Here is a 21,055-nt window from a genome sequence, read left to right as displayed (position 1 = left end):
GTAACTTCCCGCGAATATTTGCGTAATGAGCACTTTGCAATGAAAGATTATGACATATGGTGGACATGTCAAATTCTTGAGTATCAAATTAGATTTCCAAGATACGGAGAGCAGATCTATTAATATTTGGCTTTTAATTATTATTTGCCACAGTGTTTACGTAGTAGTAGTAGTTTTTTAATTTTTGTTCATCATCATTAACCATATTTTATTCCACTGCTGGGCCCGCCCAGCTCAGGGCAGTGCCGTGCCCAGGGTCGCGTGACCCTTCACAGAGTGAGAGAAGTTTAAGCTATATTCCAACAGGCTGGCTAATTGCGACTGATCACACCTTTTTTTACAGAATTATCAGGCAGAGAGATTTCCTCCCTCGTAAATGATAACTAAATTGATATAATAATCTCTACTATGTTCAGTTGCAGAATTTTCCTCTCTGCTTACAAATTCATCTTAGGTCTTACTTTTAGCTTTCAGCTCATGTTTCCCATCTGTTTAGGGTGTGAGTCGTGACCCGCCGCGGCGCTCAACACACTCCGTGTTGTCCGTTTATAACTTAACGATATTTCGTGAACGGCTTCATGTCTCGGCCTATTAAGACACCTCGCTCCTACGAGCCGCCTCTTAATCCTGCCCGATACCGTCCGTATGATTTGTGTCGCCCGGCGCAACAATTTGTCGGAGCGTGCGAAGTACATTGTGCATGTAGAACGGCCGTTTCAGCCAGTTGACTCGTGTCGATAGTAATGACAGCGACAAGTGTGTTAGTAATGCCTTACGACGATTTGTCACGCCGTCGAATATTATTGGAAGTAAATGGTGCAAATGTTTGGTTTAAAATTTGTTATATTTAACTTGTATTAACACGAAGAGTGTTTTGTTGACAATTTTGAGACAAATTGGCATACTAATAGACAAATTTGTACAATAAGAGACGCTTATGCTCCAGGAGCGAACTTCTAATTGCTGATTGATGGATGGATTCTTAAACAAACGTACACTCACGTAACATACGTCTCTAACAACACATTCACAATATCAACGTCGAGCTGACCCACATTTTGTGAATAATTAAACTCCCGTTTTACTATCCGTACAGTTTAAAGGTCTCGAAAACATCAAAATCCGCTTAAGAACTACGTGGCTAAGTGATTTTCCTTGTAATACATCCAATGAGTTTGTACTCTGTTGTGTTGCGATTCTAACTGCTATCTGTTGCGTTTCGTGTAACATTAGTGTGCTACTTAGAAGTGATGTGATTTGTTGTGATTTAATACGGGATTGTGCAGGAAAGCTGCAGATAAACTTTAACTGTTCCTGTTGTTGGTGTTATCATGGAAAATCACTATTCGATTTAAATTCGGAACGTGTTCTACACTTTCTGGCCATCCAGGTTCCTTTATCTCTTCTCCCCTTTTTAACTCGCTTTTATTATTCTTTTGTTATTCCCTATTTTGCATCATTTTGTTTCGGATGGACATTTTTCTTTTTTTCGCCCCATTCAATAGTCCTCAAACTTTTTAAGTCAATTGTCGTTGAACACGCTCGCCTTTCAGTGTCAGTATATTGAAAAAACTCAACGATAAAAGTATACCACACAAGAAAATGGTTAAAAAGAGATTTTGTAAGACTTATGAGATTAATTGAATATTTTTTTTCAGATATTATAGATTTTTCTTTACAACTATAATTTCAATAAAACTTTCGTTTCCATACATAACTAGTAGTTCAATAAATCTAAACTCTCTCCTACGTTGATTACATTAAGCCATCGCAATCTTTATTTAACCCGAAACGTATTTGTATGCGCATAAATAAGGGTCGCGAATATATTCGACGCAGGTAACGTTGAATTAGTGGCGCTATAAATAAATTTCCTCTAATTAAATTTACCATTAGCCTTCATATAACTCTCGCCAGCTTTCTATCGGCCCTTGCGCACTGGGATTCTCTTTGTAGATGAACGAATAGAACTAATTAATGAATGAAATCATTTTACAAGTGGTACGATTTTAGAATTTGAATTAACTGTTTCTCGAAAAAGATGTTTACCGAAAATGTGAAAATGTATTTCTGGGGACAAAATAACATACTTTTGCTAATGAGGATGATAATGGAATATGCGTATCGTATTACACGCATACTCATATAAATATACGTTAACCCCAATGGGCCCATGATCAATTCTTAGCCTCGGGGAAATTAACATTAATTTAGAGATTGACATTTGGTTGAGGTAAAGATTTTTGAGCGGCATTTAGTTCATTGCGCGGACAAAATAGGGGATCCCTGCAGCAAACTATAACTGTAGAAACAATTCTATATGTGTTATTAATTATTACAAATACAACCATTATATTATAAAGAGGTATTAAACCAATATTCGAGGTAATAACATAAAAACCTATTACAATATAATAATACAGTAGTGTAAGCTTAAATTTATCGCTTAGTAATTGACTCCGTATTGTCGACGGCTGAATTATTTGTTGCGGCGATTTGGGCGTTCCTAATTCGCTTCTGGCTTCCGTGACCCCGTGAGGTCCGCCGGTAAATAACACGGATACCGGTTGACGCGGAAGGTTTACAACCGCCGCCTCGAGCGCTATTCAGGGTAGGGATGGCGATTTTTTCCGAAAAAGATCGAGAATTAAATCGATTCGAATCGAAATGCAGTTAATCGATCCACAAAAAATCGAGGTCGAAAGAATCTGTTCTCTAAAATTCGATCTTTAATCTTTTCGGCTAAAAAGGGCGAAGATAGCTAAAAGAAAGGTTAACAGTACCAAAAAAATACTGAAATACGTATCCGTCGCCAAATAATGTCTAAAACACATTCAAACAACACACACACACACAAACACTGGAGATCGATTTTTTCGGCCCAAAATATCGACTCTTCGATTATTCGATCTATCTCAGATCGCCATCCCTAATTCAGGGATTAATATCCCGATGCCGGCAATTCATTACGAACCATTTGCCGGTCACTCGGTGCGTGGCTAATTCGTCTTCGTGACCCCATGGCGGTGGTAGTAAATAGTGAATGTATATATGTAGCTCTTTGAACTGCCAAGTAACGAACGTCGTACTAAAACGTCGGAACTAATAGTGCTGCAAAAAGGAAATGTGCTACACTTAGGCTGTAGGGCAGTAGCCATTTGCCCTAAAGTCATGCAAAAATTGCACTTGAAAAATAAATAAGTAGAGTATAAATAAATAAGTAAGTACTAACAAATTATACTGCTAAAAATGATTTTTTATAATAAAAGATTCCTAATAAGTATGTTTGAATAGTTATGTAGTTATGACATAATAATTCGAGACATGTCTAATCAATGTTACGTGTTTGCTCAGACCAAAGCGAAATGTCAGTTTTCTAAGGAGCTTTTCCTGTAAAAAACTTTAATTTTTCACCAACTCATAATTCGAACTTTGGAAAGTTAATATACGACTAAATTAAAAGCATTGTTCCCACCTTTTTTATGATTTTAATGTACTTAACATCTATTATTTATTTTGTTGCAGGTATGTAGCAGTTATGGATATCAATGGTCTTAGCCGAAGTTCACATAAATCATACAAATAAGGTTGTGCAGGTTAGTTATTAGTCTCAATTTACAACAGATAAATTATGAGTAACAATCTGATCTCGTTATTATATAGACGAAAAGCTAAATGGTGGTAGAAAATGCGTAGTTCATCTGTCATGCCTATTTGTACTCTGTTCTGTTCTGGGTGCCCTTTCTCCCTCACTACTCATGAAATCTATAGTTTTGTCCAAAAATTTTAACATTCTCCACTTTCAAGTTATTTAAGACGAATCCGTAACTTTACTAGTAAGTGTAGTGTAGACGAGTTTGAAGCATAAGGCAGCCTTGCTTGTCTATCATATCTCAACTTCTAAGTCTAAATTTAAATAAGGGGTAAGGACGATCATCTTCTATCTATCTTTCATCTATAATCGTCTACTTATTCCTCAGCGACCATTTTATATTAGGTAGACTGCCTACCCGTTTGTCACTTTTATAGTTAAAAAGAAAAGTGAAAACAACATAAACACAAACAAGGAAGCTCTACCGTGTTCCGTCAAGTAGCGACGGTAAATTAAAATTGATTTGTAGTAGCAACAAAATCTAAATTGATTTTAGCACGAACCACACGGACTGCGTTATGTAAAATTATGTTAATATTAATGTTTATTATTTACAATGTAACCGGAGGTCTGGTGCGGAGCTAATAACGAGGTAATTCGTCAACCCGGCAGGGTGTAAGGGTCTATGTCCATTATCGTCCAGTTAACTAGTTCTTGTTGTATTGTTAACGCGCTTTAAAGAAATAAGTGTTTCCGCACATTAATCGATCGGATGTAATAGTATCTCTTCGTTAACCTAATACCTACTACTGAAAATATTCGTCAGTGGGGCAAATAATATGCTTACCTTTACTATCCAACTGTTAAGTACGATGTTTTCCTTGATCATTTAAACCGATGATATGACTAAGAATTTAAATACATCCATCTTTAAAAATCTATGATTCATCTTTAGTAAAAAAAATGCAAAATCCAAAGGCTTTTTATTAAATTAATATTTTTAGCAATAATAATTATTTTATGCCTATTGTTTTACTATATGTACGGACCTTTAGCAGGCAGCGCGCAGAAGGCACCACGGTTCATTTACACTCTCGCCAAACCACCATGAAATTGGCCGAACACGAGAACGTAGAACAGACGCTCGACTTGTATCGTTCATATCGGATTTCATGCGTTGTTATTGTTGGAGCGACAAACCATTGTCGTATAGCGCTGTTAAACTTTTGATTTATCCCATTACATGAAGTATCGTGTTCGTTTTATAAGTTTATAGGTTTATAGTTCATACGTATGAAAGTAAATATAAGAATGTATTTTGCAACAAAATTTGCTACCGCAAAATGCTCATGATCAAAGTTATTTATTTTTTTGTGACGATCGGCAACATAGATTTAATCATTTTGGTCCAATATGGAAATCAATTATTTTTGATATTCAGCTCAATTATTTTTGACCATAAGTATTTATCCATCAGCGCTTATAAAATGTTCTAAGGATTAAAGGTTGTAACGATCGCATGAACACAACACAAGATTTACGTTACAAATCATAACTTAACACGCGAGCCGGGAGGCAACAAGCAGGAAACAATCGCGTCGCTATGATCACTTATCAGATAAATTGCTGGAATGTTTGCAAATTCATTTTCAATAACATCTATAAATGGAGTGAATAGATATGTCTTGAATAGGTGTTAATGCTACTGTCATTATTTAGAAGTAAAAATACTTACTGCTATGTGTATGACAGTATAGGTAATTCAACTTTATAACTTGATGTCCTATGGGCTATAATAATAACTTTTCGTAAAAAATATCTTAATTAAATGGGTAGTGTTTTGGTCTTATAAAATGCTATGATCTCTGACTACCCGTATTTCATCCATGAACCACTTGGTACTTGGTACTTGACTAAAATTTCGTTGATTGCATGATCATACAAAACTTCCATATCTAAAAAAAGTTATTTAATTTATAAAGTGTATCGGTGTATTTCGGAAGAGCACTCTAGCCAGCGCGATCATAAAGCGCTCGCGTCACTCACGCGGCCGATATAGACGTTAACGGACGGCGCGTTATTTACGACGAAGCTAATATTATTTATGTGTGTCAACCCGTTCTATTTACGAAATCGGCACACTGGATGCGCTCGCCCGCACCGCCGAGTGATTCATTGCCGGGAAATGGGTGCATTTCTACGCGAGTTTGTAAAGCTGCTGTTAGCATTGCATTCTAAAACTGCGATTGAACGTTTACCTGAGACGCGTGAACTTATCATAAATATTAAAAGTTTACTTCCTTACATAAATCTCTAGATACATTACATAACAAGATAAGTTCTATAACGCTACTGCAAAAAACTAATTTTAAACAAAAAGCATTCAAAAGCTGTCCTTATTGTGAAATTGGAAAATTCTCACAATATAATTAGGTATGCCGCAACTAAAATACTAATGCGTTGTATGGACTCCTAACGTGTTGAACTAAAAAGTGCGACTAATCATAAAACGCATCGTTGCAGACGATTGTCTTAACACTGCGTCGTTGAATCGCGTTAAGAATTGGTCACTGTGAACGAACCTTTACGAACGCAGTTGATACATGGCACCGCTTCATCACACATACCCACGTTAGTTGCGCATTCATCACCTCCGCAGCGTAACCTCCACCTGTAATTGATGCCAAACTATATGTCTACGTAATTTTCAGCTATGCGAGCCTCGCACGAGACTAATCATTGTTCAAGAGTAGGCTGAAATATTTGTTGAGGGATATTGGTCGCAAGTATTATAAAGTGACTTGGTTCTCGTTTTTAATAAATAAAAACCGTATAATTAAATTGAACATAAACTGCATTAAAATATTAACTTTACCTGTAAATTAATCAGTTAAGGTGAAAATTGCACCTTATCTGTGACAGATACGTCGGTTTTATTTAGCTATATAAATAACAGGATAACAATTTATTTGTGTTCCGTATATGTCATTCTTGCTTTAAACAATTAAGTATCGAAATGTTAAAACCGTTTAATGAATGATTTCTCCTTCGCTAATTACGTAAAAACGTTTTAAATGGCACAAGATTAATTCAAGAAAGTTACTTTAAATAAGGTTTATTCATTACAATGAATTAAGGCGGATAATTGGCGTCAGCTTATCTTACAAATGTCACGATCGAGTGATAAAGGATATTAATTAAAACTACAACCGTTCGAACAAAACCATATATGTGTTACGTAAATATCGTAGAATAATTTAATTTCGTGTCGCAAGTGATTTTTAAGTTGTTTCAATACAACGGCGGGCGCGTAAGGGCGTGATTTACGCACAGCGGTTATGACATCACTTACGTGTCGCTGGTCCTTCGCGGTGCCCATTTTGAACCGCGGTTTAGAAAGTGTCCGCATCATAAATCACGCTGATAGACACTGACGAAACCCAAGTGCCCCTGTCCGTACTCATTCCTAGACACATACATTGTAATAATTGACAGGTGTAACACACGGCCCGCGTTACTAAACCATTCTTTGACAAGACAATTTAACACGGGAATGAGAATGATAAAGATAGTGGTAAGTTAGCGTCGTGCTGAATACAAAATTGAAAAGTTCTTGCGCAAATTGGTCTGGCGTTATGTAACCTGCCCTCGTGTACTAGGGAAATAGGAGGAGACTGCAGGCCCACGAACACCCGTTAGTAAATACGACGCAGATAGACGACCACCATCAGTCAACGCTCCACTCGGGTTAAACAACTTTGTAGTGGTAATGATAACAGCCACATAAAAGGGCGTGAAAACGAATCGATCGGACAGACAACAATCAATCTTTTATGTCAATCCGGCAAGGCATTTATTGATTTAGCTATTGGATGATAGCGGTATGTTTAAAAGATGAACCAGTATGAGCATAATGGAATATTTCACTTTATAAATTCAGTGGCATTTGTACTATGACTTAATATTAAGAAGATATATATTTTACTATCGTTATCATAAGTACCCAGTCCAATTCCACCAAATAATCCAGAAGCTTTAAGAAAAAAATCCGCAGTTAAACATAAGTAAAATATACGATAATATCTATAAGAACATTAACATCATTAGCGAAGATAGTTCAGCAATCATCATTCGGTAAACTACGTTTGAAATTATAATGAGGTAATGAGGTGCGAGCACACTAAACGCTCATTACCGTACAACGATCTTCATAGCGCCGTGCGAAAACGAAAGTGCGTCATTGTAATCTTTAAAATTACATACTGTTGTTACTTTAGACATTACAAAGTGCCGTGCTTTGTTTAGGATTTTTGAATGACAAAAGACACAGATAAACAGTTGCAAATTATAATGACGACAACGGATTTTCCTGTTGGAAATTGTAATTATTCTCGTCTTATGACACATGAATTATGTTTTTTTATTTTCCAATTACAGTACTTCAAATAATTTACATAAGAATTGGATCACATGCAGTTCCAGTTAATGACTAAAGTTGCCTTGACGATTTGTCTTCGCTTCGTCCACATACATTTACACAACTTCAAATAAGCGCCCATTAAATGAAATTACAAATGGAAACCGAGTGCAACATAGTATTACATCGTGTTTCTCAGTTCGTGTAATCCCAGCGTAATGATAATAACGATAGAAACGGAAATAATGACAGTAGGGTCTAATCATCCAATACGGAGAGAGTGAAATTGAGTCGTCGGCCACTCGATTTGTTGAAAACGAAAGTCGACTGACGATTGAAGCGGGATCATTGGTTTTTCGAACGAGACCAGCGAGTAATTTGTGACGATGTCAGCCAACCCTGGTAATGAGACGTTTAGATGTTGATTATGAGCCGCGGTGCCATGGGATTTACGTTCAAACCGTCAGATACACGTCGAGATTGGATTCATTGGCTAGTTCCACGGTGTCCGCTGTCAGTCAGGGCGCCTCGTTACTGTGCCTTACGATTTCCAGTTCGGTGTCTGCTTTAAATTCTTACAACGTAAGCTCAAGTTACTATCACGCGGGGTTTGGGTTTTTATTGAGATGACGTCAAACGTCGACCATAAAGATCTGGAATGGCATGAACATGACAGACACTAGCAGCGATCCAATTAACTATCCAAGGGTGGTACTGGCCACATTTAGACGGTAATGGTTTCCAATCAATCAATGTGCTTGCAAGAGGTCGCCCTTTAATTGGTGTTGGTTATTCAACATCACAATCGTCACATCTATTTTTGCAGTACATCACTACTGCTTCTGTTTTTGATAGAGTTGTTTAGGCTGTGTTATAGTGTTACAACGAAATATGTGATCGAGTTCTTTACCAATGCTGTGCGGTGTGAAGTTGGTTATATCAATATGTATCCATGATTTCTAAGTTATCAATAACAACTACAACTATATACACCATACCATACCATCTTAAATCTTACGACTTATGTATAAATCGTAAGCAAACATAACTCGTTTGTTAATATAAACCTTAGATGAGAGGAAAAAGTAAATAAACATTTTGCTTTCACGTGAAGGAGCAAGCAAGCTATCAGATTTATCGCAGCAACAAGACTGCTGAAGCGAGAGCGTATTAATCAAAAAGCAAGTACAAAGTTGAGCAAATAAAATCGGTACCGGTCTTTATCGATACGTTGCACTAATCAATTAGCCGCGTGGCATAATCAGCGCATTAGGTGGATTGATTTAACGTCGGGAAACGAGCAACATTTCAACGTCCACCTCAATGTCTAGGAAACGTTTAGTCTCATTAATTGCACAGCTTGCGTTCAAACAAAACGGTAAGGTTAATGACAGCCCTCCACACCACATCGATCCGAAGACGTAATCAGCTCCACCGGCGCACGCTATTTTATCATTTATTTTCTCGCCGCAAATGACCATAATCGCGAGAACGATTATGCTCTCGGATTCGCCGCCCACCGTACGTTAGTCACGTTATGTAGGTAACTCAGGTTTATCGCATAATAAACGTGCTAAACTTTTAAAATATCACGTTTCTTGATAAACTCAGCGTGAAACGTGACATTCGAGACCGCGTCTTACGCTAAAAGTGGCCGTCGTCCGCGCGCTGCAGTATCAAGAACTAGCTTTCCACCGCCACTTCGCCGTCATTACTGTCGATTTAAAAATACATAAAAAAATCTCTAACGGCGGAAAATAATGCAAGAATAATATTCTCGACAGTTAAAGCAACATTTAAGATAATAACTTGCAAAACCGTCATTGTGTCAGCTTTTATTACAGTGCAAAAATAAGTATGCTAAGGTTTAAGTTTAATACCGAATGTAACGTTGGCGGGTTCGAGTTACAAAGCGTATTTGAAGATTTCTTAAACAAATAAGCTTTTTGTCGGCAACACAAATATTAACGCGAGGTGTTTTAACATTATCGTAAATTATTTGGAAGTGATAAAATGGATCTTCCATGTGATAAACGTGACCAAAGGCTAGCAGACAAGAGTAAATACTTAAAACATTTTTTTAATCCTATTCTTTGACGGAAACATAAAGGTATTGGTATTTCAAAAATATTTGCACTTCGAAAACTTTTCAGCCTTAGTCATTGTTTACAAAGGTATGATAATACGGCTGTATATGTTTGTATGTGTAAATAAAATACAACGATGTCCTTGTCAATTTTAATAAAGCTATCAGGGCCAGGAAATGTTTTCGTGCGGCATTTTAACACTTTTATGCATACTAATTGAACGTGTCAACGTCCATAGTCACATTGCTCTTATTGTAGATACGTTAATGATTGTCAAAAAGGGAAATTAAAACTTTATTTCTCAGAAAATAAGTAGGTAATAATAATTGTTTACGGCGGCTGACATTTACGTAGGTAAGAGGTAAAGTTTTAGGTTTTACTCACACGAGGCTACTTTAAATAATATTAATATATCATGACGTTGCGACAGTAAATCCTTACATTCTGCCCGCGTGCAGCCTACACAGCTTCTTAATTAAGACGGTACCTTCAATATTTTTAGAATATACTGTATCTTAATACTGTGTAATGTTGCGTGAAGTACTCGTCAAAATCAATTTTGACATTTCTAATAATTATAAATAACTTCAGGTATTTTGCTTTATATTATAGCACTTCTTCATTCAATAACAAATTTAGACGTGACGAGATGTTATGATCATAGCTTTTTTAATTATCTTTTAAATATAATACACAACAGTTTAATATGCGCTTTCAACACGAAACACAATATTTAACGAGCTCGGATACATAACTTTTAACTTAATGACTCAATCAACCCAGTGAAGAAAGCGTCTAAAATGTTTATGAGTCTTTCTGTTGATTGTCAATAGAATTGGAATTTAATAATCTGCCCACTACATCGTATGATATAATAACCGTTTTATGAACAAAGAAAACAGAAAGGTGACTCTATCAGTATAAATATTGAGGAAACCTTTGAAGTTCCGGTGCTGGGCACGGGCCCTAACAAGTTTTTCAGAGCGTACTCGAAAACGCTGCTTCAAGACGAATTATTTTCATTCGAGGTGACTACAACTCCGTAAAAGTAATTTACACTTATTTGTTTTTTTAATGCAACTAAGTAATATCTATCCGACTGCTAAAGCTAAATGCATCTTTCAGTACGCCGCTCCAATCAGCTAATGGTTAATTAAACAGGCCAATTAAATCAATAAACATGATACAACAAAAAACTTACAACGTTGCAGCCAGACGTAACTTTCTTCGACTATCATCATTATTAGACCTAGATAAGTGACCAGTTTCGAAGTGAGTCTGTTCCCACCGGTCACAGTTTTCTCCACTAGATTGTTAATAGATGTGAGTGCGATCTTATCACAAAATTGATCTTTGCTTCGTCGGATGTGGTTGGTGAGGTATAAAAATTGTATCGCAAAATAAATCCTACGGCAACATTGTAAGAATATCTACTTCATTTATAGGTACTCGTATATCATCGATATTAACGTCATGTGAAACTGTCAGGTGAAAATTAAATAAAATCATTACTATAATAAAAATAAATATAGTTCAAAAAACTAAAAAACACGCTTTTATGATAAAATTAACTAAAAAGTAGAAAATCCAAATGAATCTAGGAATCAATTAAGGAACAGTAAATAGTATAATTGTGAAATAAATCTACAAAGTTTGAACGAAATCTGGCCGTTTAAAGAGGGTCAAAATCGCGCCCAAAGAAGTCGGTTACAAACATACAAACAAACATACAAACAAACATACAAACATACAGGTGAAGCTAATAAAAAGCGTGTAAAAAGGAATAATCGCATTGTTTTAGCAACGTGCACATACTATAAAAGGACGTAACATATATTTTCCCTACATTCTTTATTTTTTTTTTTCAAAATACGTTTGGCGGATTCCCAGATTATCATACTTTATTTGCAGTTTACATATGGAAAATTTAATAAACTGTTATAGTAGTTGTACTCGTAGTAAAAAGTTTTGTTTTCGAGTTAATATTATTACATAACATCCTAATAGAATATTTTTCAATAGCTTCCATATAATTGGTACCCAGAAGCGCTATTTTCATATTTCTTCAAAATCAAAAAAATGAAGTTGAGCTCTACGCAAGGAATGCGGATAGCTGGCTCTCTTAAAATACTCCAGATATATTCGTCCGTACGAAGTTATTTCGGCTCGGCGAATCACTTTCATTGGATATGTTTATTTGTTTTTGGAAAAGGAAAATCATCCTTTCAAATGAATGTTTCTGTTTTAAAAATACAATGAACTTTTTGAGCCGAGCACCGTTGTTTGTGTTCTTCTGTTTGAATATGAATGACTCGGGTAGGATATATTTTATTATTGTTATGCGATTTTGTTTGCGTATATTTTTTGATGATATGAAGCAACAGGCATTACAGTCTCGTGCAAAGGATTTATTAATAAGAATTACGAATATTTAAGTTTGACTTAAGAAGTAAGGATGTGTAGATTAAAATACTTGTGTTGACTTTAGAACCGTTCTTTAGTGCCGTTCTTAATTCAGACGTGTTCAAAAATAATCTTTCATCCCGCGTGGAAGATCGACCTCCGTGCTGGTTTGACATGCAGAGGTTCAATTCTTAGCCAAGCAGACATTTAAATTATGAATTTAGATTTATTTTCTACGCCTAAGTGTTTCGTGTTCGTATCTACTTTTATGTTGGTATAGTTAGTATAGTTATAGATATTTGATCATGTCATTCACGACACAGAGGGTCCTAGGATGGATCATGACTACAGAAAGCGTCGTTCGTTTAAACTTTATGCAGACTTAAAAAAAAATTAAGCTCCAAGTTTAAAATATTATTAAAGCTTGTATAGGAAAATGCTTGGGTAAATACTTTTTGGTCTATAGGTATATTTATAGACAAAAGCCATAACGTTGAATGCCTGATATCATGAAAGCGATCATAATTCATTTTTTATACGTGTTTAAGTAGGACATACATAGGTGTTGATTCAAATCGGATCTGTCACTTGTATGCGGGTATGTCAAAGTTATTTCTTTATATCGCACGTTCGGTTTTTTGCTTGCTCGGACCTTGTCATAGATAAAGTATTTATGGCTTATACTGTAGTATATGAAGGCAGTGATATATCAATATATTACAAAAAAACAACAAAGATATTAATAAGGTATATCCGGAGTGGATATCAATTGCCTTTTGCTATCCGATCTTGTTCGCCGTCATTAAATATGATAAGTTTATAAGCAGTATAACAGATATGAAACCATTTGAATAACCATAAAACGTAACTTATGATTTGATATACCATTCCCCGCAGAATATCACTTTCGCAATATGTATGTAAATAACTAAATACAAATATGTGGGTACATATTTTATACAGTTTTTACATAGTGTTCAGAAAATAATCTAAGCTTTGTTCTTTGGTAAAGGGAGATCTCCCGCCGGGCTAGGTGATCGTGCCCGGGGAGCGGCCGTGCTCCGACAGTCTCAGTTCGGAACTTGTATATATGCCAGATATTTAGAAAACTTCGATAGCGTGATTCAGAATACTCGTGGCGCCATCTCTTGTCGAGCAGCGGGAGGTCGCCACAGTTCCATCATAGACTTCAGAATAACAATGACGTCTAAATATCAAGTGGCACATGACCCTTAGTTTGAGTCTTTAAACGGTATTCAAGTTGAGCGATAAAAAGCAACGACTTCAGAAAATATAACCACACTGGAGTTGTAATAATATTTTATGACCAATTCAATAGCCCTTCAAATGTATCTATATTATAGTGATACATAACGTTTGAACGTGTAATATTTGTAGATAATATTTTCTCTTAGGTAACACACTTAACTTTTATATTTGCGCACGAAAGCCATAAAAGCAAGGCCGAAAGCTCCGTACATTTTATTTTATTTGAGGTTAGTCACCTCGCGGCGGTCCCGGGCCTTAGGGGATCGCGGGCCATTTGCTCGCAGCCGAGCAGAAGTGGCCTGGGTTCTTTACGATTAGGTTGTTAGTACACTACATACGAAAATATCTTGCCATTATTTCTTAATTTAGTCTTTGTCAGGTACTTAAATAAGTCTTGAATTTAATACTAACACTCCTAGATAAGAACTATGTTTGAGACTAGCGTGTACGGAACCTTAACTAAAATTAAACAAAATCAAGAAAGGTTAACAGGTTCATATGTGTATTTTATTTATCTTTATGTTACGTAGAAAAACTAGGCACCTCATAACTTTTCTGAGCTTAAACTTTTTCAGCACCCATATTATATATGTATGTTTATGAACATAGAATTGAATTGGTCATTTGGGTCTGCTGGAATTGGTTTTTGAATATGTATATTTAATAATGGGATACCACGATATATACAAGATAAAGTCTCTCCTCGCTTCCAGTGTCAGCGGGCCTCGTATCCCGATAAGCTCGAGTTTACTATGGGTTCTCTTGTTACTATGTAGATTGCCCTCGGAGTCTGTTGTTCGCGTTTATGGCGGTCATTTGCGGCCGATTGTGTTGTCTAAACTGTTTCGCTTCTGTGCAGGCACTCATTTTATCTATGCGTGTGTTGCGCGCTCCGTGGAACTCTTTTAGGTTCCCTATATGCTGCTGGGAATTAGATAGAGTGCTATATTATGCCCGTGGTTTAATTGTTTAAAGAGTCTGTAATATCAGAAAATAAGGTGTTCGTTGTTTTACTACTCTGTAGTAAGTTGTTAAAATTTAAAGACGCCGTTTCTATCACATGTAAATCTGTCTAATCAGTATTTTTCTGTAAAATAAAGGAAAAGTAATTAATTACTATTTTCATTTTTAATTTAAAGTACTTATTTAGGAAACTCAAGTTCAATAATTTATCACGGATCTGATAAGCAGCGGGTTTCGCGTTTGATTCACAACAAAGCAGATATCTAAATGATGAATTTAGAATTTTGTTCTTGTACTTCGTGTATTCGGATTTATATATGTCCATGTGATCACCAACACAAAGGGCTAAATCGTTAAGGACTATAAGTGTGGAAACGATAATTTATTTTCAAATAATTTCTTAAGCCTTATGGTAGGATAATCTTGTTATTGGAGTCGTTAAAGTTTTTGCTCTATTTTTAATTTAAGTAAATCATAATATGACGACGGGATCCGTTAGGACGCTCATCATTGACTCAACGGGACGACACATCTGGGCGCGACTTGCGACGCGACTTACGACGCGACGCGCTTCTCGCCACATCGTAGTCATACTGTTTTGATCGACGAATCCGTATCCTGACTCAATCTTCTCGTAATAGAGATCCGTATCTTTTTTTGGTGACGAACACTGAACAGGTTAAACAGTAATAAACCCGCGAATTTTGCTCCGTAAATACCCGTTGGAGGACGTTGGAGGTGTTCTTCAAGTCAGTCAAATACGGGGGAAGCTTGTGCCTGTGCAGCGAGTGATAAATAGGGTATCAGTCAGACACCCTGACACATGCTCATGTGTATTACTTATTTCGTACGTAAAGTCTTGTAAAAGTAGATACAATAAATGTAAACGCAGGTAAAACTGAAAGCTGCAACACTAAATCATAATTCATTAACACAAAAAGGTAGGCTTCGTAATTATCGACGTACGCCAGCCACTCGTCTTCCGTTAACGCATAAAAAGTTAACATAGAAAGTGATTCCGGTGTACCGGCGTTGCAATAAACGACGTAAAGTACGGACTTAGGACTCGTAAATATTTGTACTGTAAAGTCTAACTATACATTTTTACGACTACCTTATTGTTAGGGTTCCCGCCAATAGGTGATTGGGTAACTGACACGATTGAAATTGATGGAGTTTGGAACGTAATTTTTCTTACTACAATATTAAAACCATTTTGGATCAAACATTCTAAGGGGTTATTTCAGTGTCACCATCATCATTATCGTAATTATTATCTACAACATCCTTAAATGTGGGTAGTTTGTCTCGGGAGCACACGACACGGGTTAAAAGTGGTCTGTGACGCAGGCACTGCTAGACCGTTGCTCTGGACGGACGTGTCGGTGCGTTGGTGAAACGTATTGTGTTGTTGGATACACTACGTAATATACAACATCGACAAGGATAATACCGAATTACTTAACTGTAAGTAGTGATTTTTTAATTGATGGCAGAAAAATAGGTAAATTATAAATACGATTCGTAATTCGTTAACTAGGTAAAACGTAATTAATACTCGTAGTTCAACGAATTATATATGTCAATTGCTGGATAAGGTAAAAAAAATAACGTTTACAATAAACAATTTATTGTAGTTGGAGAGTTATAGATAGGTTCTCTAGTTTGGCCTCTCACGTTGGCAGGGTAATTAGCCGCATTGGCTCGTTGATGAAGAGGTTGCGTTTTAATAATTATTATTTTTGGTATTAGGTATATAAATTCGTCAATATACCCATTAAGTTGCAACCAGTATAAGCGGGTTCGCTTTTAATACGAAAAATAGTCCGACGTGTTGTTGTGTACTTTCATACATATAATTCTAGTGATAACTAACCTACGACAATCTCTACAACACAAATGTTTTACACGCCAATGTTAAAAAATTGAAACTAGTCATAAAGAGCTTTAACGATTTTTTAAGTGGTTTGCTCCTACAAATTAAATTTTAATGACAACACCGACTTCTATACAGGACTATGAAATGAGAGTATTGTTATCGTATACCTGAAGCCACATAAAGAGACGTAAAGCTGGCGCGAGAACAAAATAAAATAAATCCTTTGCATAAAATGATTTCCCCCGAGTGATTATAATTCTGGAGCAGCAGTAACCCTCATTAAGCTTTAATGGTTGGAATCCGCGTTGCAGAAAAAAAAGTAGTTGGGGTACCTACAGATGAATATTTATGTGCAACGGGTCGACGACATCTGAAGGATCGCGAGGCCGGGATCGCAGTAATGAGGATCACGCGGCACGCGGATGAATGGGATCCATGTCGGTGAATAAATTCTGTGCCTGGAACGAGGGAGGAAATGTTGATAGCATTCGCTGAGATTGAAGAGTAGGTGCCTGCGTTTCCATCTAATTAAAAGGATTGAAGGATTGAAATGCCTCTTTGGTTCAGCAAAATATTTTTGCTTGTTTACAGTTGACATAATCAGAATGCTTTAAAATGAGTTTTTAAGTGTATTTGTGAGGAATAAACTTTAATTAAAGTGAAATAAAATACGTTAATCTTGATCCCTAGCTCATTATATAAAAGTGAAGACAACTATTAAACCCTTCAAATGCATAGATATAATTGGCCTCTAACTTACAACTAATAGAACATTATTGTTTATTGATTTGAATTAGATACCTGCGCAATATCTCTTTGTAATAAATGAAAGTTTTGGAGTAAAAAAAAGATTGATTATGTATACCATGTGTTTTAGATCTGCATCCTTTACGTAATCCTCATTGTGGTCTGGTTTAGTGTTTTACATTAAGCAGTAAACAATTCAGAGTTCAGATAAAGTGCTATTTCGTTTTCAAGCCAGCAACATTATTAGCCATGTTCGAACCTTGTTTTACATAATTATTGTAAATTCATGTAGAAAGGCAGTTCTCAACGATCAAATCGTAAAGTGTGGTAGCATAATGGACCGTGTTACTTTCTCATTGAATAATCAGTGAAATTTGAATTTTCCTACACTATCGGTGTTTTATGAATTTCCTTAATTTGCCTCATACTTGTAACAAATATCTTGATGCATTATACGAGTAACAGGTAATATTAAATTTTTGATGTTCTGCGAAACGTTCAGTTTATAATGAAGAAGCTGTCGGATCGTATCGCGTGAGGATATGTTGTAAGGCATCTGCGTAACCACAATTACCAACAGTTTAACATAAATTCACCATTAATTAGATAGCAAACCGCATTATTATCACCGTCAATAAAGCTGTTAGCGAATTATTAAGTTACCCATCGTGTGTAGCCGGTAGCACTTCAATTATGTAATCGTCCGTAGGATCTTCGTTCTTATGCACAAAGGATTCGGTTCATAATTGTGTGTCAGCGTATTATTTCCAGCTCCTTACCTCGACCAATCTTAAATAACCTAGCAATAGGCTAATAGCTTGACCCGGGTGCCCGTAAGTATCGCCCGCTGTCGTCGCGTATGATTTACGATACGCACTATGAACCGGGTAATCGGTATCAAACACACATTACACTAAACTGGTTTCGTAGATTCCTCTACTTCAATCGCGTCGTCGTAGGTCGATGACGTCGCTGCGATGGCGCGTTGGCGGCAGATTTCGCTTTAATGTGGAAATGCAGTCTAGATACGTCATGGAAGCGCGTCAATAAAGATGCGAACGTATCGCTCCACTTCAAGATATCGTCCTGACATTTACTGCTAGGAACGTTTCCGTATTAACCCATTCCGAGTCCAACTAGTCACACGTTTGTTGAAGTCGCCGACTGAGAGGCATTCCGTGATTGATGTTGCTTTTGCTCCATCTTTCGAACCGTGCCACTTGATTGATTTATCATCCTTAACTTATAAATTGTGGTTTATAAATTTCCTTTCACTTTTACCAATTAAAAAAAATTGGGAGTACAAAGTATCGAATGACATGCAATACCCAAAAAGACGTAACGTAACCTTACAAAGCCGGAAGATGGGGAACGTGGACAACAAATCTGGTTACAGCTGACGCTACCGAGCCGGTCCGCGGGTAATCTCGGTAATACGATAGCTTGGTAATATGTCTTTAGAACGTAGGGCTTCATGCCACATTGTAATGAATCACATACACGTGTTATGGCGTAGGCGGATCTTATCTACGATGACGCCAACTGTTATGAAGATGGTACGAGGAGTACGATTGCGAATGAGTTTAATTAAATAAATCTGGTAATGTTTTTCTCCTAGCCTCTTGGTTAGATCAGAATATCTGATCATTTGTAGTTGAGTACTTTTTCTTCCCACTTCTTTCCGAACCATCATTAACTCATTTAATTGGTAGAAGATTAATTGATACTATTTTTGTTCTAAATATTTTTGTAATTTGACAAAGGCACCCGTTTTTTAATATATGTATATTACAAACATAAAGTTTATAAAGCCTACACAGATCTACGTTTGCGTTTATCTATTCGATACGTTAATTTAAAGATTCGCAGTCTACGTTTTGTCAGAGTTTAATACCAAAAATGTGCAAGAACCATTTTTATCAATTCTCGTGCCAAACTTTAAAGAACAATATCTTGTTTTTACCCAAAAGTCAAACAACCTAATAATTTTGAAATCGTTCCGGAATAGCATCCTTTATTTATTCATGATAGTGTAGCTTTTAGACTATGATATATACAGTTCCAGTTTAAGACACTGCACTTTACTGCATAGCTTTGCAGACGGTATTTGTGGAATTGGCGCTCTTCACCGTTGTAATCGGACGGGTTGCGACAGGGCGTGGGCAGGTCGCTCGTAATCAATGGTGCGTAACGACCACTTCTCGCTGTCCTGTTCGCCACTGGACGGCGGACGGCAGACGGCGCCGTGATTGCGTTGACGGCACCGTGCAGAAATCCAGGAGATATTTGTGCGGTTACAGTTCTTTGGGATGTCTAACACATTTCACCGCTTGATGTAGTTTTATGGCTTTTGGCAAATAAAATCGAATCAACGTTTAGAACTAATATATTCATAATATATTGTACAATACTAATCTCTGAACTCTCTTAACTCAACCTTATTGTTGGGAATAGGCCTTCACTAGAACTAATAACGTACTATATCATTACTTTGATCACATCACTCATATGAGCTGAAGACAATTATTAGATTAATCTTTTCTGAATCCAGTCTCTTTATCATCATCTATGACATCCATGGTAAAAAGAAATCGTCCTTAAATAAAAAAATATTTTCTATACACAATAACGAGTAGCTACCAATACAATTAGTAGATTTGGCGCATCTCGGCTCTTCTAATGGCAATTCTCCGCATGAAATCTCAGACTAGCTTAGCTAGATAAATAGAAGATCCTTCGATACCTACAATTCTGGTTTTAGTCTGGTAAATATTTTTACCACTGTAAGTGCCGCGGAGCCCTGTTCGCCAAGATTATCTCACAAGAATTATGTTTCCGTTTAGATCATAGAAACAAATCGATATGGAAAAACAAATTAGGTATGCAAAGCAGTCGTGTATCGTGTTATCGACAGCGTTTAACTTTTTATTGCCTACAACTCTCGCGTCAAATAAACTAGACACGTTATCACATTTTCAACGTCATTCAATTTACAATCGTCTTTCTTTATGGGTATTGCGGCATAAAATATGAAATTGTACTAGCATTCTCACGCTCATAGTCGCTGCATATAATAAAGGATATATAAAAATGTGAAAAACGCAAACTACTTTTATCTTACGGTCGTAGATTTGCTATCCCAACGCGCTAAGATTAGTAGTAATAAAACCTTTATTGACACTTGCTTACAACATTTTCTCCACCAATTCGCATAGCGGAGCCGTCACCATTAAGTTTAGCGACTCACAGGGGATCTCCAAACTGCCAGTAGATTTATATTCGGGAGTCAATTGTTTTTGTACTCGTCTCTTGTCAGTGTCTATGGCACCCATGACATAGCAAATTCTAATAGTGGGGTATAACTGTAGACGGAATCTATCTCTTTCCATATTTTTATCCTGTTATCCTGTCTGTCATATGTCCTAACCAGGTGATACTTTCATTCCAGCCTCCGCCGGTAGTTCACCCACCACCGGTCGTCCACTCGCCGCCGGTCGCGCACGCGCCGCCCGTGGTCCACTCGCCGCCGGCCGCGCACGCCCCGCCGACGGCCGCGCCCGCGCCCTCGGCCCAGCACTGCGCCGCGCCGCGCACCCTCGTCATCCAGCGGCCGGACGCGCGCCACGGCTTCGGTTTCACGCTTAGACACCTCGTCGTGTACCCACCGGAGTCACTGCAGGTCAGTGTTAGTAGGAGTT

At 36.9% G+C, this 21,055-nt stretch overlaps 1 protein-coding gene across 9 annotated transcripts in view; it reads left to right on the top strand.

The window, feature by feature from the left end:
- Positions 1-21,055, top strand: part of RhoGAP19D (Rho GTPase activating protein at 19D) — a 438,348-nt gene that overhangs the window by 302,071 nt on the left and 115,222 nt on the right. For 7 of the 9 annotated variants that reach the window (XM_073087320.1, XM_073087322.1, XM_073087321.1 and 4 more), the window contains one exon: positions 20,806-21,036. In XM_073087320.1, coding sequence (XP_072943421.1) covers positions 20,806-21,036 — 231 coding nt within the window. Of the gene's footprint in view, positions 1-3,525; positions 3,597-20,805; positions 21,037-21,055 lie in introns of all 9 variants that reach the window. The other 2 variants (XM_073087324.1, XM_073087323.1) reach the window with 1 other exon arrangement.

The sequence above is a fragment of the Epargyreus clarus genome, unplaced genomic scaffold (genome assembly GCF_041222505.1).
Source record: "Epargyreus clarus isolate Ecla_fem2 unplaced genomic scaffold, WU_Ecla_fem_2.2 ptg000026l, whole genome shotgun sequence".
Classification (NCBI taxonomy): domain Eukaryota; kingdom Metazoa; phylum Arthropoda; class Insecta; order Lepidoptera; family Hesperiidae; genus Epargyreus; species Epargyreus clarus.
The sequence above is the reverse complement of the archived record's forward strand: the minus strand, read 5'-3'. Positions and strand labels throughout refer to the sequence as shown.